This window comes from Aulonocara sp. 'chitande type north' Nkhata Bay, linkage group LG7, assembly GCF_057382095.1.
Source record: "Aulonocara sp. 'chitande type north' Nkhata Bay isolate Kocher_YH1m ecotype deep benthic linkage group LG7, A_spYH_male_GT1.1, whole genome shotgun sequence".
Classification (NCBI taxonomy): domain Eukaryota; kingdom Metazoa; phylum Chordata; class Actinopteri; order Cichliformes; family Cichlidae; genus Aulonocara; species Aulonocara sp. 'chitande type north' Nkhata Bay.
The window spans coordinates 56,080,394-56,098,533 of NC_141350.1; the positions used below are offsets into that span (position 1 = coordinate 56,080,394).

Consider the following 18,140-nt stretch of genomic DNA (forward strand, 5'->3'; position numbering starts at 1 on the left):
TCAATATCATAGCGTACTAACAACATTCTAGCAGGGAAATTCCTGGATATAAAAAAACAATGTTTCCAGTGTTTTGGGTTTTAAAAAAAAAAAAAAAGTATTTTCTTTATTTGTGTTTGGGCAAAGGAAAGTGGAACGGAGCATATTATTATTATTTTTCCAAAACTGACAAACAACTGGCTGTTGACAAGTTGTTCAGCGTAAAACTAGAACACCTCATGAATTTTCTTAGCTCTCATGAAGTCCTTATAAGACCTTATAAGACCTCAGTCTCAGTCACACAGGCGTGGACACCGTTTGGCGACTTGGCAGCATCAAACCGTCTAGGACAAATTTGTATTCCCCAACCACTTGGTGGGTGGTTGATGGAGGTTGCTGGCTATTGCCACGGGAAATTGGTTGCAAAGAGGTTTTGGTCGGAACTAAAATGATAGTTTAATTTTTGATATCAAAAGGTTATTTCTCTCCGGGCCGCGGTGGAACTTGAAAAGTCGCAGCAACCAGCACATTTCAAAAGGTGCAACTTTCAATTTGAAGGCTAATGTTCTTCATTTCCAGTTTGGATCACACTTTCACACTTGTCACAGTTTCACTACTGCTTGGTGAATAGTTTGTGACTGTTTGGAAACAAGTAGGTGTCTTCTATTTGGCTGTGGACTGTGGTAACCTGCTAGTGACCAGAACAGTCACAAGCAGGTCTTTGGTACAGCACCATATATCTCTTTGCGAACAATTTCATGCTCGTAACAGCCCCCGACCTCCAGCAACCACCAACAATCACTTCCCAGCTGGTCCCAGATTACACACATTTTACTGGTGAACTGTGGTTACCAGCAAGTTGATTTCACATCAACTTTCAGTGACTGGTGGTTACCAGATGGTCCCTGACAGGTCTCTAGGCTTGTGTAACTGAGGTTGAAGAACGCCATGAGTGCCGTTGAAGGTCGTGGGAAAAGAGCTATATTTTTCCCCCAAAATAAACCAATCACAACCAAATTTGAGTCCTCTATGTAACAACTTTCCTAACAACTGTGTAAGAAAAATAAGAATAATGTAAGTATTGTAACTTTTAGATATACTTCTGAACCTCGTACTTTAACGGAGCACTAAAATTTCATGCTTCATCTTGCTATTCTTCTACCCCTCTCTACCCCTCTCCACAAGACACTTTTTCATTACTAAGGCATTGCTTACACATGTAGTGTATATGTATTGTCGTCTTCCCCCCCCCCCCCCCCCTTTATTTTCCACTTTATTTTCTTTTGCAGTGACGGAGACAATAATCTCAGGAGATGGTGTGTACTGATACAGTTAAGGAAAATGGTGACATTAAAGAGAAATGAAAATGCAGTAACAGCTGGAGTTGCACCAGCACAGTCCCACCGGAGCAAAAAAAATATTCAACTTAACTCTAAGTTAACTTTATCCGCTCAGTCTGAGCTGCCTCCTCTTTCCACATTGACTTTTTTTCTTGGTTATTTTTGGTCATTGTCGTGGTGCATGTGGTCAAAGATACAATGTTAATATTTTAGAGGACTGAGCGTTCCTCGGTAACTGTACAGCAGGTCATCTGCTAATCGGAAGGCTGGTTGTTCGAGCCCTGGCTGCTGCTGTCTCCATACCAAATATCCTTGGGCAAGATACTAACCCCAAGTTGCTCTCCGATGCACCCGTCAGCGTATGAATGTGTGTGAATGTTAGACAGAAAGCACTTACATAGAAAAAGCATCGCAAAAAGTGCTTGTATGAACGGGTGAATGAGGCAAGTTGTGTAAAGCCCTTTGAGTGCAGCACATGTGTATGAATATGTTGCGGCCAGTTAATGTATTGGGGTGGCATCTGAATCTCTATATGTATATTTGATCTTCTGCCAGTTTTATGTCAGTTTAACTTGGCATTAAGACTGCAAAGACGGTGAAGCCAACCTAAAAGGAGGCTAATAATAATAGTGATAATAATAATATCCCTATTATGTTTAAAAGGAAAGTGTAACATTCTGTAATATAAGTAGCTTTTAGAGTTAGATGAAAAATGTGATCCTAGTTAATGAAACACACAAGGGGTAAATGGCTAGCCTTACTGGATGCTGTCATGCTACATTAAAAAATAATATAACAAATAGCCTGAAAACACATTTCATAGACATTATGTCTGTGAAGGTTCTCAGTCATCCAGGTCATCGTAGTCAAAGGAGCTTGCAAAGAAAAGCGTCTGGACTTCTTTAAGTTGCTTGAAGACGTTTCACCTCTCATCCGAGAAGCTTCTTCAGTTCTGAGACCTTTTTGTTAGACCTTAGACCTTTTTGTTTTTAACTTAACCTACAGTAGGAGCAGTGCTGTTTATTGCAACATTAGGTTTTACCTTCTTCTTTTTAAATTTAGCGTTGCTGAACAATACCAGCTATAAGATACCTGTATGTTACAGAAATGCATAAAATCCTTATCTTATAGCTAATTTTATAGATGACTTAGGAAAGAGTTAACTTTGTCGGAAAGAAATAAGCCAGGAAATGTCCAAAACAGGAAATAATCCTGTACTTATGCCATGTTAAAAATCCAACTTTGTGTTAAACTGCATCCAGTTTCTGCTACCCATGCCCTGGTTTCTTCTTCATATTTAGCATACACACATAAAAGAAGTATTGATCTTCTTATCTAGCTCCCAGCTCTCAGTGTCCCAAAGTGTCAAACAAGTCCTCTCAGGTACACGGTTCACATAATATTCACTAATCACATCTTGGAAAACAAGATTTGATCAGCTACAATCAGATCAACATGTAAGCAAACACTAAAAGCTTGCATTTGATTTTATTTATGTCTTTATGGGATTCCTGAGCTCATTAGTGGCAGCAACGCTGCTCTGCAAGGATCTCTGTGGAGACCGTGCAGTATCTCAGGGGTGGGAACAAATGGATTTGGAGAGAAGAAGCTCTGGCTGCCTTGCTGATGGTCCTCAGAGGCTAAACAAATGACTTTTGCAGAGCACATCGGGAACAGACACCACTCAAACAAATGCTTTTAAATGGGGAAAGATGGGGAGGCAAAGATCCTCTTCTGTCCCTTTAGAAGCTTGTTTTCAAACCTCTCATGGCCATTATTTTTCATCTTAGCAGAGGCACACTTACTTTTAAAATGCTGGAGAAACTGTATGTTTGTCTGTCCATGATCCTCCATGGAGGAGCTAGTTTAATCAGGGAGTGAAACACTGGAGGTTGTTTTCTGAAGTATTTTCAACTCACAGCACCATGTGCCCTGTGCCCTGTGTGACTTTAGACATTTATACTGTGTAAGAAGAGTCTCTAAAATAAACAAACACCAGAACTAATCGAATTGATTTAACACTGTTTAAGATTTAACTTGTAGCATTATCAGGAAAATCAGCTTCGAGTATCAAAAGTAGAGGTACTCATTACGAGTTGATTGGCTAGAAGTAGGCCTTGAAAAATCACTATTTGAAGGAAACCTAGGAACCTTTGGATTATTAACTATAACTACATGGTAATATTTTTAGTTTGTAACATCGATCAAAGGTCATTTTGTTTAAAATAAAGGATAAGGGTAGTGATGGTGTCAGGATTAATGACTGCGGGTAAGTTGAGATGTTGTGTAATATATACAACAGTTTAATTCAGGGCCAACGCAAAATGGGTTGGCCCTGAATTAAACTTTTCTTTACAGAGAAGCAAGTTTCACTGAGAAGAAAGGGTGCTGTCAATTCACATGTGACAAAGTGGTAAAACAGGGTGGGCCATTTATATGGATACACCGTAATAACATGGGAATGGTTGGTGATATTAAAGTCCTGTTTGTGGCACATTAGTATATGTGAGGGGGCAAACTCCTCAAGATGGGTGGTGACCATGGTGGCCATTTAGAAGTCGGCCATCTTGGATACAACTTTTGTTTTTTCAATAGGAAGAGGGCCATGTGACACATCAAACTTATCCGGTTGTTCAGTCTGACGTCACTAGCCGTGTCTGGGTCTAAACTCCGCTGCAGGTCCATATATCAAACGATCACTATGGCATTACTGAGAGTTGAAAAACTGTCTAAAGTCTTTCATCTTTAATAAAATGATCAGCGTTCTGCTCTACCAGGTGTAACAATTGAGTTTAACATCCAGGCATCCATGAAAACGGAATTTATGACATTTAACGGAGTTAGAAGTTAGCAGGGAGTTAGCTCGCTAGCTTCTATCTAAATACAATATAGCATGTCCTGACTGCCGGGTTTTGGAAACAAATTAAAACGTACAGCTCTGTTATCACTTCCAGCATAAATGAAGACAGAAAACTAAACAGCAGTGACGTTTGTAGGGTTACTGAAGTTGGGCTAGCTGGTATATAATGATGTGCTACGTGACCGCTAGCGACACAGCTATGTTAGCATAATATAAACAAGCTAACTTTTTTTCCACTCGATAAAAGTTAACGTGAGTGTTCTCGGTGGTCAGGAACAAATGTAATCGCATGGCAGGATGCTGTAAAAGGACCAAACTTCAGCCAGGAGAACAACTGAGATAATCCATCCACAATACGAGGTTAGTCATTCATATACTGCTGCATGGGCTGGGCTGTAGTTACATCCTAAGGTTTTAAAAACTGACCTTAAATAAATGATTAGCGGTAATAAAGGGAGGTCAACAGTGATCACAGGAGCTTTTTGAGATCAAATAGAAGAAAATACATAACATTAAACATGTTAACAACACAAAAGCCATATTAAACGCAGACTACTTTAGACCCGGAAGTAGGATTCGTCGCGTCATCACTGAACAACCGGATTGGTAATGTCACAAGAAAAACAATGGTGTGCTTGGTTTCAACATAACTTTATTCTTTCATGAGTTATTGACAAGTTTCTGACCACTTATAAAATGTGTTCAATGGTTTGCCCATTGTGTTGGATTGTCAATGCAACCCTCTTCTCCCACTCTTCACACACTGATAGATACAAATGAAAAATGCCAGCACAAATAGAAATGCCAGCACAGGCATCCAGTGTCCGTAGTTTCAGGTGCTGCACATCTCGTATCTTCACACCATAGACAATTGCCTTCAGATGACCCCAAAGATAAAAGTCTAAGGGGGTCAGATCGGGAGACCTTGGGGCCATTCAACTGGCCCACAGCGACCAATCCACTTTCCAGGAAACTGTTCATCTAGGAATGCTCGGACTTGGCACCCATAATGTGGTGGTGCACCATCTTGCTGGAAAAACTCAGGAAACGTGCCAGCTTCAGTGCACAAAGAGGGAAACACATAATCATGTCGCAATTTCAAATATCCAGTAACCTTGAGGTTTCCATTGATGAAGAATGGACCCACTATCGTTGTACCCCATATACCACACCAAACCATCACTTTTGTTGTTCTAACAGTCTTGGAGGGATCCATCCAATGTGGGTTAGTGTCAGACCAATAGCGGTGGTTTTGTTGGTTAACTTCACCATTCACATAAAAGTTTGCCTCATCACTGAACAAAATCTTCTGTGTGAACTGAGGGCCCTGTTCCAATTTTTGTTTTGCTCATTCTGCAAATTTTGTGCGCCGATCTGGGTCATCCTCGTTGAGATGCTGCAGTAGCTGGAGTTTTGTAAGGGTGCCATTTGTGAGTACCTAATATCCGCCGAAGGGATGTTCGACTAATGCCACTCTCCAGTGACATGTGGCGAGTGCTGCGCTGTGGGCTCATGCTACGCTGTGGGCTCTTGCTACGCTGTGGGCTCTTGCTGACTGAAGCGAGGACAGCCACTGATGTTTCTTCATTAGTGACAGTTTTCTTGCGTCCACATTTTGGCAAATCCAACACTGAACCAGTTTCACAAAACTTAGCAAGCAGTTTGCTAACTGTAGCATGGGAGATGGGTGGTCTCGTAGGGTGTCTTGCATTGAAATCTGCTGCAATGACCCGGTTACTGCGTTCACCAGATATCAACACAATTTCGATCTGCTCCTCACGTGTTAACCTCTTCGACATGTCAATGGCTGTGAACAAAGAGAAACTTGTAAATAACTCATGAAAGAATAAAGTTACGTTGAAACCAAGCACACCATTGTTTTTCTTGTGACATTACCAATAAGTTTGATGTGTCACATGGCCCTCTTCCTATTGAAAAAAAACAAAAGTTGTATCCAAGATGGCCGACTTCTAAATGGCCACCATGGTCACCACCCATCTTGAGGAGTTTGCCCCCTCACATATACTAATGTGCCACAAACAGGACTTTAATATCACCAACCATTCCCATGTTATTACGGAGTATCCATATAAATGGCCCACCCTGTACATATCGGCTGCAAAGTGGCTTGTAGAAGCATAACAAATACGGACAGGCTGAAACAGCTTAAGTAGCACGCTCTATTTAAGATAGTGAGTTTGCTAAGTAGAAGAGTATCAGCTGATGGGACCCGATATTGGATCTACTGATCTCAGGATTTTCGTGGATCTTTGCTAAGTCTGGTCTGAAGTAACACTGTACTTGATTTATCAGATTTGAAAAGATTTTAATCTACAAAAAACAATATTCTGCAGTTATTCTAGATATCAATATGTATCTTTTTTTCAGTGTTTGGATCTTTTAAAGTCCAAACAATTAATTTAATAATAGAGAAATCATTTACACTCTAATCAAAATAATAATATAGTCTTTTGCAATTCAAGACTTGGAAAAATGCTTGACTGCTATGTGTGACACCTGCTCTCATAGTCCTCAAATTGCATTACATGAAGGCAGTAAGGAGTGCAGCATCTCTAAGTGCTTTGATAGTTATGTTCTTAATCGATTCATCTGCTGCCGCTGCTATTAGAGTGGTATGTCGCTGTTAAAAGGCTGGTCTCTCTATCCTTTCACTGCCAGATTAAGTAATTCCAACTGCAGTGGTTCTTTCAAAACCATAAGAGTTTTTTCCCCATCCTTGCTACAGGCCAGACAGGCCTCATTGGAGCCTGAATCGCAGCAGTTAAACTCAAATATCAGCCTCTTTTTATTGCATGGTGAAATGGGCTTCCATGGTGTTTGCTGGAGTTGTTGTTTTTGGGTTGTTTTCTAATTTTTATTTTTATTTTTTCAGAGTGATGAGACCGTATGCAGTTTCTCATGCATGGTGAAGGTGGCCTCTTGTTTTTCTGAGAGTGCTGAGGAATTTCTGTCTGCTCAGTCAGAGGAGGACTCATTCAGCTGTGTAGTATTTCATCGCAGTTTGCTATTTCTAGAGTTCTGTTTCAAAAGCAGGACATTGGATACAAGGAAGGAGATCACTGTCTTTGGCTATAGTCTTGTTTTTACTTTTACTTACTTTTACTAATTACTTTTAGTCACTGTAGGGCTGTGAGAACTGGCACCAGGTATGACATTTATCGGCTAGCGTGTGAGGTTCACGGTGTGAGGAAGGAGCTTTTGGTGTTCACTTAAGAGGAACACAGATTGACCTAGTTAACTCAAATCCTCATTGACCTTATTTCAGGTTTGCCTCCATCAGCTCCTTTCAAGCCCCTTTTTCTAGCAGGTTAACTTATTGACAGTGGCCAACCCAGTCACAGGGGGTGGGGGCAGTGTACTCTTAGTGACACAGCCAGTCTTAGTGGGGAGGATTGTTTCAAGAAGGCCTCCTGGCATAAAGATTTTGCCAAATTAAAAACATGAATCATCAAGAATGAGATTTCCATACCGGATTGTCTAGGCCTGGGCTTACAACCTCTGCCTCCAGTTTTGTTGGCCAATGGGGTGCCAGTGGAAACTGTGCTCCTATTGGCCACAGACTAATGAAGAGGACAAGGGGGAAAGGCATGTTCAAAGACCGTTAAAGAGAAGGAAAAGGACTTCAAATGTAAGGGCTGTGGTGGTAAAGGGAAAGAGATGTTTGTTATGATGGAGAGAAGGATTTGGGAGTGCTAGGCGAGGCAAGGGTTGAAATGGGTATGTAGTATGAGTATGTATGAGTATTATAAGAGGGATAGCTCAGGTTTCAGGCATGTGTAGAGGAAGTTTACTGAAAAAATTTGACAAAGAATGTTGATTATGGAGTTCCCTTTAATGGTTGCCACCACCATCAAGCTGTTAAAAGAAAAGAAGAAGACCTTATTAACAGTGGCTCTTTCATGTACAGTAACATATTAAATACTAACTTTGCATTAAAATAAGAACTAGAATTAACATAGATTGTATTTCTTTTCCCTTCAGTCCAGAAAATAGTTTTTTCACAATATTATGTCTCAGCATTGTTGACCTTTGGTCTTGTCACCTATAGTGTGATATTGTGGTGTATTTAACATATAATTCAATCTGAAACAAGTTCATCTTTAAATAAATTTTTTTCAAGTTTCTCCTGAGATACTAAATTCACTAGAATGAGTCTAGGGGGATAAACCATAAACATATCGCTGACATCTACTGCTATTGACAGGTGGGAAGTGTATATTAAAAAATTAAAAAGGAAGATAAAAAATGCCTCTAATTTGAATTCTGCAATTAATGATTTTGTTGTCTACAACTGTTTTAACTTGAGTTATGTAGCTTGCCGATTAAGCCAATGTTCAAACTATGAGTAGTTTTAAATCTCCAGTTCTGTAGCAGTGGAGCATAAGGATTACGTTAACCAGTAAAAAGCCATCACCCACACCTGTTTATGATTCATATGGAAAACATGAAAAAGAAATGGTATTGTGATGGTATTGCACCATAGCGCTTGTTAATAAGTGCTGTAGTGCAAGTTCTTAAGTGTAAGAAAAAAGATCAGACTGGCTTTCACTCATAATGCAAGGAAATTGCATAATAACACAACATCCCATTCATTAGCCTTAACAGTTTTGTTATGTCTCGCAAGAAAAAAAAAGATGAAATCATGAATTTGTTTGAAAAATTTGTTGATCCAATCAACTGCTAGAAATAATTAATCACAAAAATCGATTAGGATTAGTGGCTATACCATAAAGCCCTGAAAGTGCAAGCTGATCTAAAACCAGTAATTAAAGACAGATGGTGATGAGTCCACTGTGACTATCGATTGGTTGTTTACTGTTCCTTCCTACAGCCCCAGAGGCACCTCGGTATCTATGGGTGAGGGATTAGGTTCCCCATTGTCACCAGAACCAACACACAATGCACACACTGATAAAGTCAAGATACCACCTTAGCTGAAATGCTTGGCCACACTGCGGTGACTTACCCCTTACAGCCACAATTTCAGTGTGCAACAAAGCTCACAGTTGCTGGCACAACACCTTCTGAGGCTGAACTCTACATGGAGCTGAGCTACTGCTGTTTCACAGGCTAACATCCTATGCCTGTTTTCAACCACAGCCCCCTTCCTCCTCTATATAAGCCGTCTCTATAGGATTCAGTGAATCCTATAGAGACGGCTTAACTGGGAGTGAAGTGTTAAACCTCAATTTTGCAAGCGAGTGTATTCAGGGTATCTGCAGCTCTCTTTATATCTGAAGAAGCAATTTTCTTTTAAAAGCAAGTTTCTTTTTAAACAGCATGTACAATGGCCCTTAATGCACTGAGGCATATTCAGATGCACGAAAACAAATAAAGAAAGCATCTTCACTAATATGACAAGCACGTATGCAGTATGTACTTGCTAAAAGAGGTTGGCTTGGTATTGAAAACTAAACCAGCATTATGTGCGGAATGTACATTGCAGATAATGCTAATAGCCTCCCACTATTTTATTATTTGGTCCTGCTTTTGGTTCTTTCTGCACATAAATGTTACAAAATAAAATGCAAATATAGTATTAAATATTATTTTTCCCTAATTGTTCTAAAACAATTAGATTAAGCTGTTTAATCTTTGCTGGATTTCAGACAGAAAGGTCTACCTCAACACTTTTATTAATTGGGTCATCCTTTTTTTTTTCTAATATAATGTCAAGCTCTTTTGATCGTCTTCCTGAAACAAAGCCCCAGAGGCCTCACTCACATAAGGCTAGATGCTGGTTAGTGACCCCCTAGAAACCAAATTTCACTAGAGAAATAAAATTTGTTCCTGATTGGTTGGCGAGTGGTTGCAGGAGATTCCTCGCTGTCGCTGGGTGAAATTAGTTGCACAGGGGGTGCTGGACCAGCAGATTGTGGTGTTTGCCTGTAGTTTTCATAGAAGATGCCTACATGTATGCAAACAGTCACTAACTAACCACTGAGTTATAGTGAAACTTGAAAAAGCGTGTCGCAAACCAGAATTGGAGAACTTCAAAGTAAACGTTTTGTCTTATTGTTGAAACCAACGCTTCCAAAGAAGCAGCTTTTACTTTAAGGATAAATACGCTCTCTTTCTGGTTAGTGTTTATTTCACTAACACTTAGCAAGTAGTTGGTGACCATTTGCAGATAAATTGACATCTTACGCACCGACCTTGGTGCAACTTAAAACTGTGAGGAAATGAATAGTGGTTGACTCTGTTTGTGACCTCTCTTGCAAAGAGTTGCAACCAGTTTCATCAACCAAGCAATCTCAAGAAGAACCAGTGGTGGATTCCAGGGTTGTTAGGTACTTGTACAGTAGAAGACCTCCATACCTTGAAATTACACCTCGACACTGGTGAACTGCAGTATCATTACTTAGAAAACAAACCGGTAGTATGCATTAGTTCCAGGGTTCCCAAAGTGCCCCAAAGACCAATAGCAGTCCTTGAGATTTCATTCATGGAGAGCTCTTATATTTAGCAGCGCAGAATTAGGGGTAAATGTAACAATCACTTCTCTAGTGGTCAAAGTGGAATAAAGTAGCACAACAGTAACAATTACCCATGTAACTATCACCCCCCTAAATGGAAGTATAGGTAACATAAATATAAAAAACGTCTTTGCATTTCTACTGCATCACATCTCCAGCTTTAGTTCTTAAAATGCTCCAGACTAGTTTCCTGATGTGTTGGGAGGGAAGGAGTTAAGTATGGTTGCTATGTGGTGTACAGAGCTGTATTATGCAAGCTGTGAAGAGCAGACAGAGAGAGCGAGGAAGTGCATTACAGAATGCTGAGCTCAGGGCTTTGGCTCGCCGCCAAGCAACTCCTGCATGTGCTCACTGACACACTCAGCTGAGGGCATACCGATTTTTCCAGCAGCACAGTGGTGGCCTCCTCCCTCCTCTCGAGTCACTCTCTTTCTGTTACGTCAGTGGTTCAGCTGTAGGCCAGGCATGACTGGGGCAGGGCGGCGTAACGGAGAGCACCACACATTTCATCTCGTGTGTGTGTGTTGTGTATGTGTGTGTCTGTATTAAAAAAAAAAAAAAAAAAAAAGACAGGATGTGGACTGGTGGTTGTGTGGTTGACTGAGTGTCTGCTCAACTGGAAAAGCAGAAAGAACTGAAACACCTTAGTTTTTTTCTTTTCTATTTCTATACAAGTTTCACTCTCAGATATTGTCTTGTAGTCCTTCCGCCTCTTTTGTTTTTTCTCACAAAGCACCATCACATCTGCAGACAAACACCTACTCTTGTTCGCTTCTTTTACCGAGCAAGGGAACATCCGATTTTGATGTTGCAACTGCAGAAGTTGCATTCAGCACTAACATTAATAGCTATAAATATGTGACCACGTGCGTCATAGCGATATTGCTGCAAATACTCATAGCTGTGACACAGATTTAGTGCTGTCCATAAAAACACTCGCGCCTCTCTTGATCTCTCTTCTTTTTAGTTTGATCTCTGGTTTCAAAGAAGTTGAGCCACAGATTTTACATTTATGATGTTATTCGATATAGGAAGGCTTTGAAAACATTTTTGCGTTTATTTAACAGTAAACAAATTTGTACTATGAGATTTGGTGAGAAAAAGTGAACTTGCAGGGAGTAGAACACTCGTGCTCACTTACTGTACTCGGGTTTTGTTGGTGTGTCATTACTTGGCCTGAAAAGACCAGAAGCTGATAGCTAATGTTAGCTAAAGTTAGCTAGCATCTGGTCTTGCTCTTTTTCAACTCATGCAGCCTTTGCACAAGCTAAATGATTGCTGACTGTACAGAAAGTGTATTGGAATCTCTTTAATATGCTTAAAGCAGACTTATAATGCTAGTTTCCAGTTCACTATTTTTATTCTTGGACTCTATTGCTGACTCACAGTTGAAATAATCTTGATCTCCTCCCTCGTGTATCCCATTAGTTCATCCTCTGTCTGGAAAAAAAGAAGCTGTTTTAGCTCCATTCCCTCTATCTTAAAGCCAACTTTGTTCTGACTGACTGACTGCTTTTGACAAACAGAAAGTTCATACGTGGGGCTTCAGTCCTCACAGCCAGAGATGTATGCCTGAGATGACCGGATATCATACAGATACAGTTATAATAAGGAATATAAGTAAGTGTGTGTGTGTGTGTGTGTGTGTGTGTGTGTGTGTGTGTGTGTGTGTGTGTGTGTGTGTGTTAGTCTTGGTTGAATATCTTAACATCACTTTCTAAAGACATCTCATTTCTAAAGAGATATGATTTAAATCTCTTTCTGTCTGCTTTCAAACGATTACATAGACAGCATCTGACAGAAGGTTGGCTCTTTAATGCATTTCCCATTTTCTTTGGCTCAAGCGACCATCTAATAATGCTGTCTGTCATCTGTCACTGTCTGGCATGGAGGCTTATCAGCCTCCCTGTTGGCCACGTTACATGATTTTCAGTTTGAATGACAACATGATGCAAGACGTACATCATGCTCCTGCGATTCGAGGTCTAAATAAGCCACTGTTCTGCCTGTGTATCGTAAAATGAGCTATGCATGTGCTCCCTGTAGTAAGATTAAAACAGTACAGACTAAATGAAATTGTTTATATCAGTTTAGCTCTGGCTGAGTTTATGAAACCATCTGTCATCAACTGATAACCCACTAACTCAGTCAGATTGCCCATTTATTCTAATTACAGAAGAATTTTACCCATAAAGTACTTGTTGCATTGTCATATTCTGCCAAAACATGTCCATCTGTTATGGCTCTCAAAACTCAACACATATTTAAACCTCACTCCCACGTGGTGTTGCTGTTCTTTTGAATCTGTATTTGTCACATTTGGCTTTTATTTATGTTTTTTCCCTGTCAAAACCCCTAAGCTGGGAAGAGTAAATTCAAGGTCACATTCACATTAAAATACGTTTTTTTAAATTCTTTTTTTCCCAAACACACAGAGGCCTGTACATTTTGGCCATGAGAGGGCCATAGGTTCACAATACAATAACAGTTCTCAGTGCCTGTGAACGATCCTGTCTTTGCTGAAGTGCTGGTGAGGATAAGGTAAACACTGAAGGTGTTGTGGAAAGGAAATGAAAAGGAAATGAGAAAATTTTGGTCTTTGCACTCAGTCGTGCCCTTTACCTTTTTTGTGTCCATTTTTTTCACCTGGGCAGCACTTTGTCGATCACGTGAAATTAATGTAGAACCAAAGAACGAGAATAGGATCATTCTGAACAACATCCAAAGATAAAAATAGTTGTATGAAGGGATACATTTGTAGTGAATTATTACCATAATCTGGCAGCTCATTGTTTAACTGACTGTTTTGGAGTACTCTCACTAGCTCCTTAATCCCAAAAGTAGTTACATTATATTATATAGTGTAATATGTTACCAAACATATATTATATGATATTATTGTATTGGATACAATTATAACAACAATAAGCTTCAATTCACTTTAAGTTTTATTTAAAAAGTCCTAGAACACATATTTGTCTTAAGGTACCTTATATTGTAAGGGCAACTGGCCTTTTCCTTAAAAAAAAAAAGAAAGAAAAAGAATATTTTGAGTGTAAACAGTTAAGGACCCAGCACAGATCCTCGGTAGCTCAGTAGATATTGCATGAGACTTTTAATCTCAAAATTGTGGGTTTGAGTTCTATGCTGGATGCAGGTTTGTTGGAAATTATAAATAAACAAAGTATATCTTATTTTAATTTTAAGCCGTGGTTTGTGATTATGTACATGGTGAAATTATGTACATGAAAATACATGGTGCGATTAATTTCTAATGGTCATTTCTGTCTCTTTGCAGGTTTTCACCTCAGTGGCACAGTAAGGGAACCCGCTACACCCTCTGAGCCAGAGCTAGTCTGCAATGTGAGCGTCAGCTTCGACCGCTGCAAAATCACAGCAGTGACATGCAGCTGCGGCAACAAGGACATTTTTTACTGTGCCCACGTTGTGGCACTCTCACTGTACCGAGTACGGAAGCCAGAGCAGGTCAAACTGCGCCTGCCCATCTCAGAGACTCTATTCCAAATGAACAGAGATCAACTGCAGAAGTTTGTTCAGTACCTTATCACAGTGCATCACACAGATGTGCTGCCGACAGCACAGAAGCTGGCAGATGAAATACTGTCACAGAACTCAGAGATCAACCAGGTCCACGGTGAGTGGAGCCACTGCTTTAAGGGTGGTTTGTGATTTTAGACAAAGACCAGGCTGTCCATAAACACAGAAACAGACACAAATAAATCCATGTACCTGGATTAGATTAGATTTTCTTCATCTTCCATCAGTGGATTTCCAGTTGTCATCTCCATATGTACTGTGTATGTAAGTGCACCTGTACTACAGCATACAAGAAGGAGACTTTCTTTGTGTGTATTTGTGATACATAGTGACACATAAGTCCCCATTTCATATATATTTGAGCAAACGTCTGCCTGAATACATTATCTTATGCTAAAAAGCATCTCTTGTATATGTAGCTTTAGTATCTTAAAATTAAACTGAAAATTACCTTCTTGAACAAATTATCTGCCTGAAAATGTACCTGTGTGTTTCTGAATTACTTTAGTATTAATGGTCTTATGTAGATTGTTGTACAGAACAAATCTAAAGTAGTGCTGCAGCTAACTATGATTTTAATTTTGCTGCTGAAACTGTTGCCCGTACTGATGAATCATTTTACCCTTAAAATGTCAGAACATCGCGAAATTGTCCATTTTAACTTTCTGAATCCCAGGTTGACAAATTAAATCTTTTAAGTATTTTACAATACAGTATATGAATGTTTAAATTATGATTTAAATAACTGGTTATCAGAATATAAGGATGACTAAGTGTGTACTTATAGTGGAACATATTTAGCATAAACCTTATGGATTATATATTCCCTGGAGTTGGGTGTTAAGCGTTAGAAATGAAGGATGCACTCTTTGCTCATGTAGAATGCTTATTGTTGCAGATTTTGCATTATTTTCACTATTGATCAGCATTTAAGCTTGCACAGCACTAATGCTTTAATGCAAAAAGTAAACTAGTAGATATGCTGATGGTGCCATATTCATTTTGTGCTCTTCCCTGAAAAGACACTTGTTTGGAAATCAGCGCAAGTTGTTTAATCATTGTTTAAAATAATAAGACCATATGCATTAATGGACATACGAATATATAAGTACTTGTGCTTTTGATGCTTTCACATTACATACTGTTTTGCACTGCATCAAATCAGTTTTTTATGAGGACATCTAGTTGTTGTTAAGAGTTACTGACTTATTCATTTTCATTCACTGCAGGAGCTCCTGATCCGACAGCGGGGGCAAGTGTAGATGACGAGAACTGTTGGCATCTGGATGAGGAGCAAGTCCAGGAACAGGTCAAGCTCTTTCTCTCCCAGGGCGGGTACCATGGCTCAGGAAAGCAGCTCAACTTACTGTTCAGCAAGGTACTGACCCACTAATCACATCATGTCTTATATGTACGGTGATTTTGTTGATTTTATGTATATTTATTCTGATACTCTACAAGCTATTTGCACTGATAGTCAAAACACCTTCCAAATTTAATACCTTAAGGGGTACCAGAATGATCCATGCTTGGTCTTTTATCATTTACATTAAAAGTGTTTTATTTCTTTGGTGAAATTAAAATAATCCAGAACTGTCACCTTGATTTTGATCCTATTATCTGATTAAATAAAAGTGATATATACCGTTTACTCACAGTGACGTTGTCTCTGCAGGTGAGAGAGATGCTGAAGATGAGGGACTCCAATGGAGCTCGCATGTTAACACTGATCACAGAGCAGTTCATGGGTGACCCTAGATTGGCGCTGTGGAGGCAACAGGGGACGGCCATGACTGACAAGTACAGGCAGCTGTGGGACGAACTAGGTACAGTGATAACAGGCACACAAACAGAATTTCAACCAATTTGTGGCAGCTTTAGTATGTGAGCGGCTACAGTGCAGTTCAACCAGCTGTCTTTTTCTTATGATTCTCTTAACCCTTAGATGTCCTATTGTTTATTACCATTTATTACAGAAATACATTTTGAAATTCTGAGATTCAAAATCTTGCAAGATAAAGAATGTGAAATCCTTTGCATTCATCCACCGCTAGTTTTTATACGTTTATGTGAGCAATAAGCTTATTTACCTGATTTTTTTTTCCTGTTCTCTAGCAGGGGGAAACTCCACTGTTTGCAAAAAGAACTCTTGCTATGTAGAAGTCTATAGAAAAATAACTCTTTGTCTCCCCTACTCTATGACCTCAGTAAACACTTTCCTGATAAGTTTATTATCTCAATCGGTAGTTTTACGTTTTATTGAATACAGTGTCATATGAATTTTGTAAATTATGCTCCCGGATAAAACAAGTGACATCCTGTTTAAAAAACCAAACAAACAAAAATACAAAAAACAAATCGAATCAAGACTGATGTGATGGTCTATTTGAGGCCTCATAACAGGAGTTTGCTAATAGGTGACATCAGGATTCGCCCATCTTTTATATACAGTCTATGGCTGATTCTAATCGCTTGTCCCAGATGGTGACTGTTCCTTTTGCAGAAACAGACCAAAAACGAAACAAAACCAGCCAGACTCCAAGTGTAAAGCTGACCTATTTGCTTGTGATCAAAGATAACTCAGATTTCCCTTAAAAACAAACTCAAAATCCTGTTTTCATGAACATTTAAGTCCTTTTTATAAAAATTCTAATATTAAATCTTAAATCGTAAATATTAATGTTTTACTTATTTCCCCATCTTCTGTTTCCTTTCCTTCCCCTGTGTGTTGCTGTTGAAGATTCTTTCTCTGCATTTCGTCACTCACGTGTGACGTCGCCCTGCTGTTTTCCCTCCTCCGTGTTGTCCTTGGTGCACCCCTAACAAAGAGACAGAGGATAAAGCCTGTCTCCTCCTTCCCCTTCCCCCTCATTGTGAGCCTCCCTCCCTCCCTCCCTCCTGTATTCACTTCATCCCTCCCCTCACCACTTGTCTTCTCTTTTTTTTGGACATCTTCTTTTTTTTTTTTTTTTTTTTTCAATTTCGTTTTGCCCTAACATAGTCATTATTCCCTTCATCCTTCTTCAGCCTCTTTGAGTGTGTGTGTGTGTGTGTGTGTTATTTTTTTTCACTACTGTCTTCATGGTTTTAGCCAACAGTGCAATTAATCTCCCAATTGTTTATGGAGCTGCAACAATTAATTGAGTAATACAGCATCAGGAATTGAATTGGCATAATCACTTACTGATTTTAGTCTTTTTCCTTTTGTGGTCATTTTGTCACACAAAACAGAACATCATATATTAGCAGCACATGCTTGGACTGTTCAGAACAAATTGGCACTTTCTCGAATTTGGTTACAACAACAATATGAATATTTCCTGCTGTCTTATCAATTCAGGTTTCAGCTTTGATTGCTTAGTCGATAACATAAAAATATATCCATCTGTTTGGTTGGATATGTAAAATGCTGGTCCAAAACTGTCTTTCAACTGTGTTTTGTTTGTTTGTTTGTTTGTTTGTTTGTTTGTTTAAAAAAGCTTTTTTTGGTTCCAGCTTTTGAGCTTTTATTGATCTAATATGACAGCAAACTGATTCTTGACTTGACGTTACAAGCCTATAGACTGTATATCGAAGATGGACAGAGCCTAATCATCTGCAGGATTCACCTTTATTCTTTTGGCTGTTGGTGTTAGTTTTTCCAGAGCTAGAAATAACCATATTTAGAGAAGCCTATGATGTACTTAGTTATTAACTAATGCTGACAAGCATGTGCTAGCAAGCTGAACTGATAAACTAAAACATATGCAAACGCATCCACACAGGCATGGATAGCTGCTGATTAGCGCTTAGCGGTCGAAGCATAGACTTCTTTGATGGTCTCAATCACACAGCAAGCTATATTACTTGACAGATAATTTCATTAAAATGCTATAATCTGCTATAATCTACTATAATTTACATGAA

The 18,140-nt window shown here is 39.2% G+C and overlaps 1 protein-coding gene across 1 annotated transcript in view; it reads left to right on the plus strand.

Annotated features, from left to right (window-relative positions):
* LOC147326325 (zinc finger SWIM domain-containing protein 6-like) overlaps positions 1-18,140 on the plus strand; it is a 50,994-nt gene that overhangs the window by 14,906 nt on the left and 17,948 nt on the right. The window contains exons 2-4 of the mRNA XM_086301473.1: positions 13,975-14,331; positions 15,464-15,612; positions 15,910-16,060. Coding sequence (XP_086157599.1) covers positions 13,975-14,331; positions 15,464-15,612; positions 15,910-16,060 — 657 coding nt within the window. The remainder of the gene's footprint in view (positions 1-13,974; positions 14,332-15,463; positions 15,613-15,909; positions 16,061-18,140) is intronic.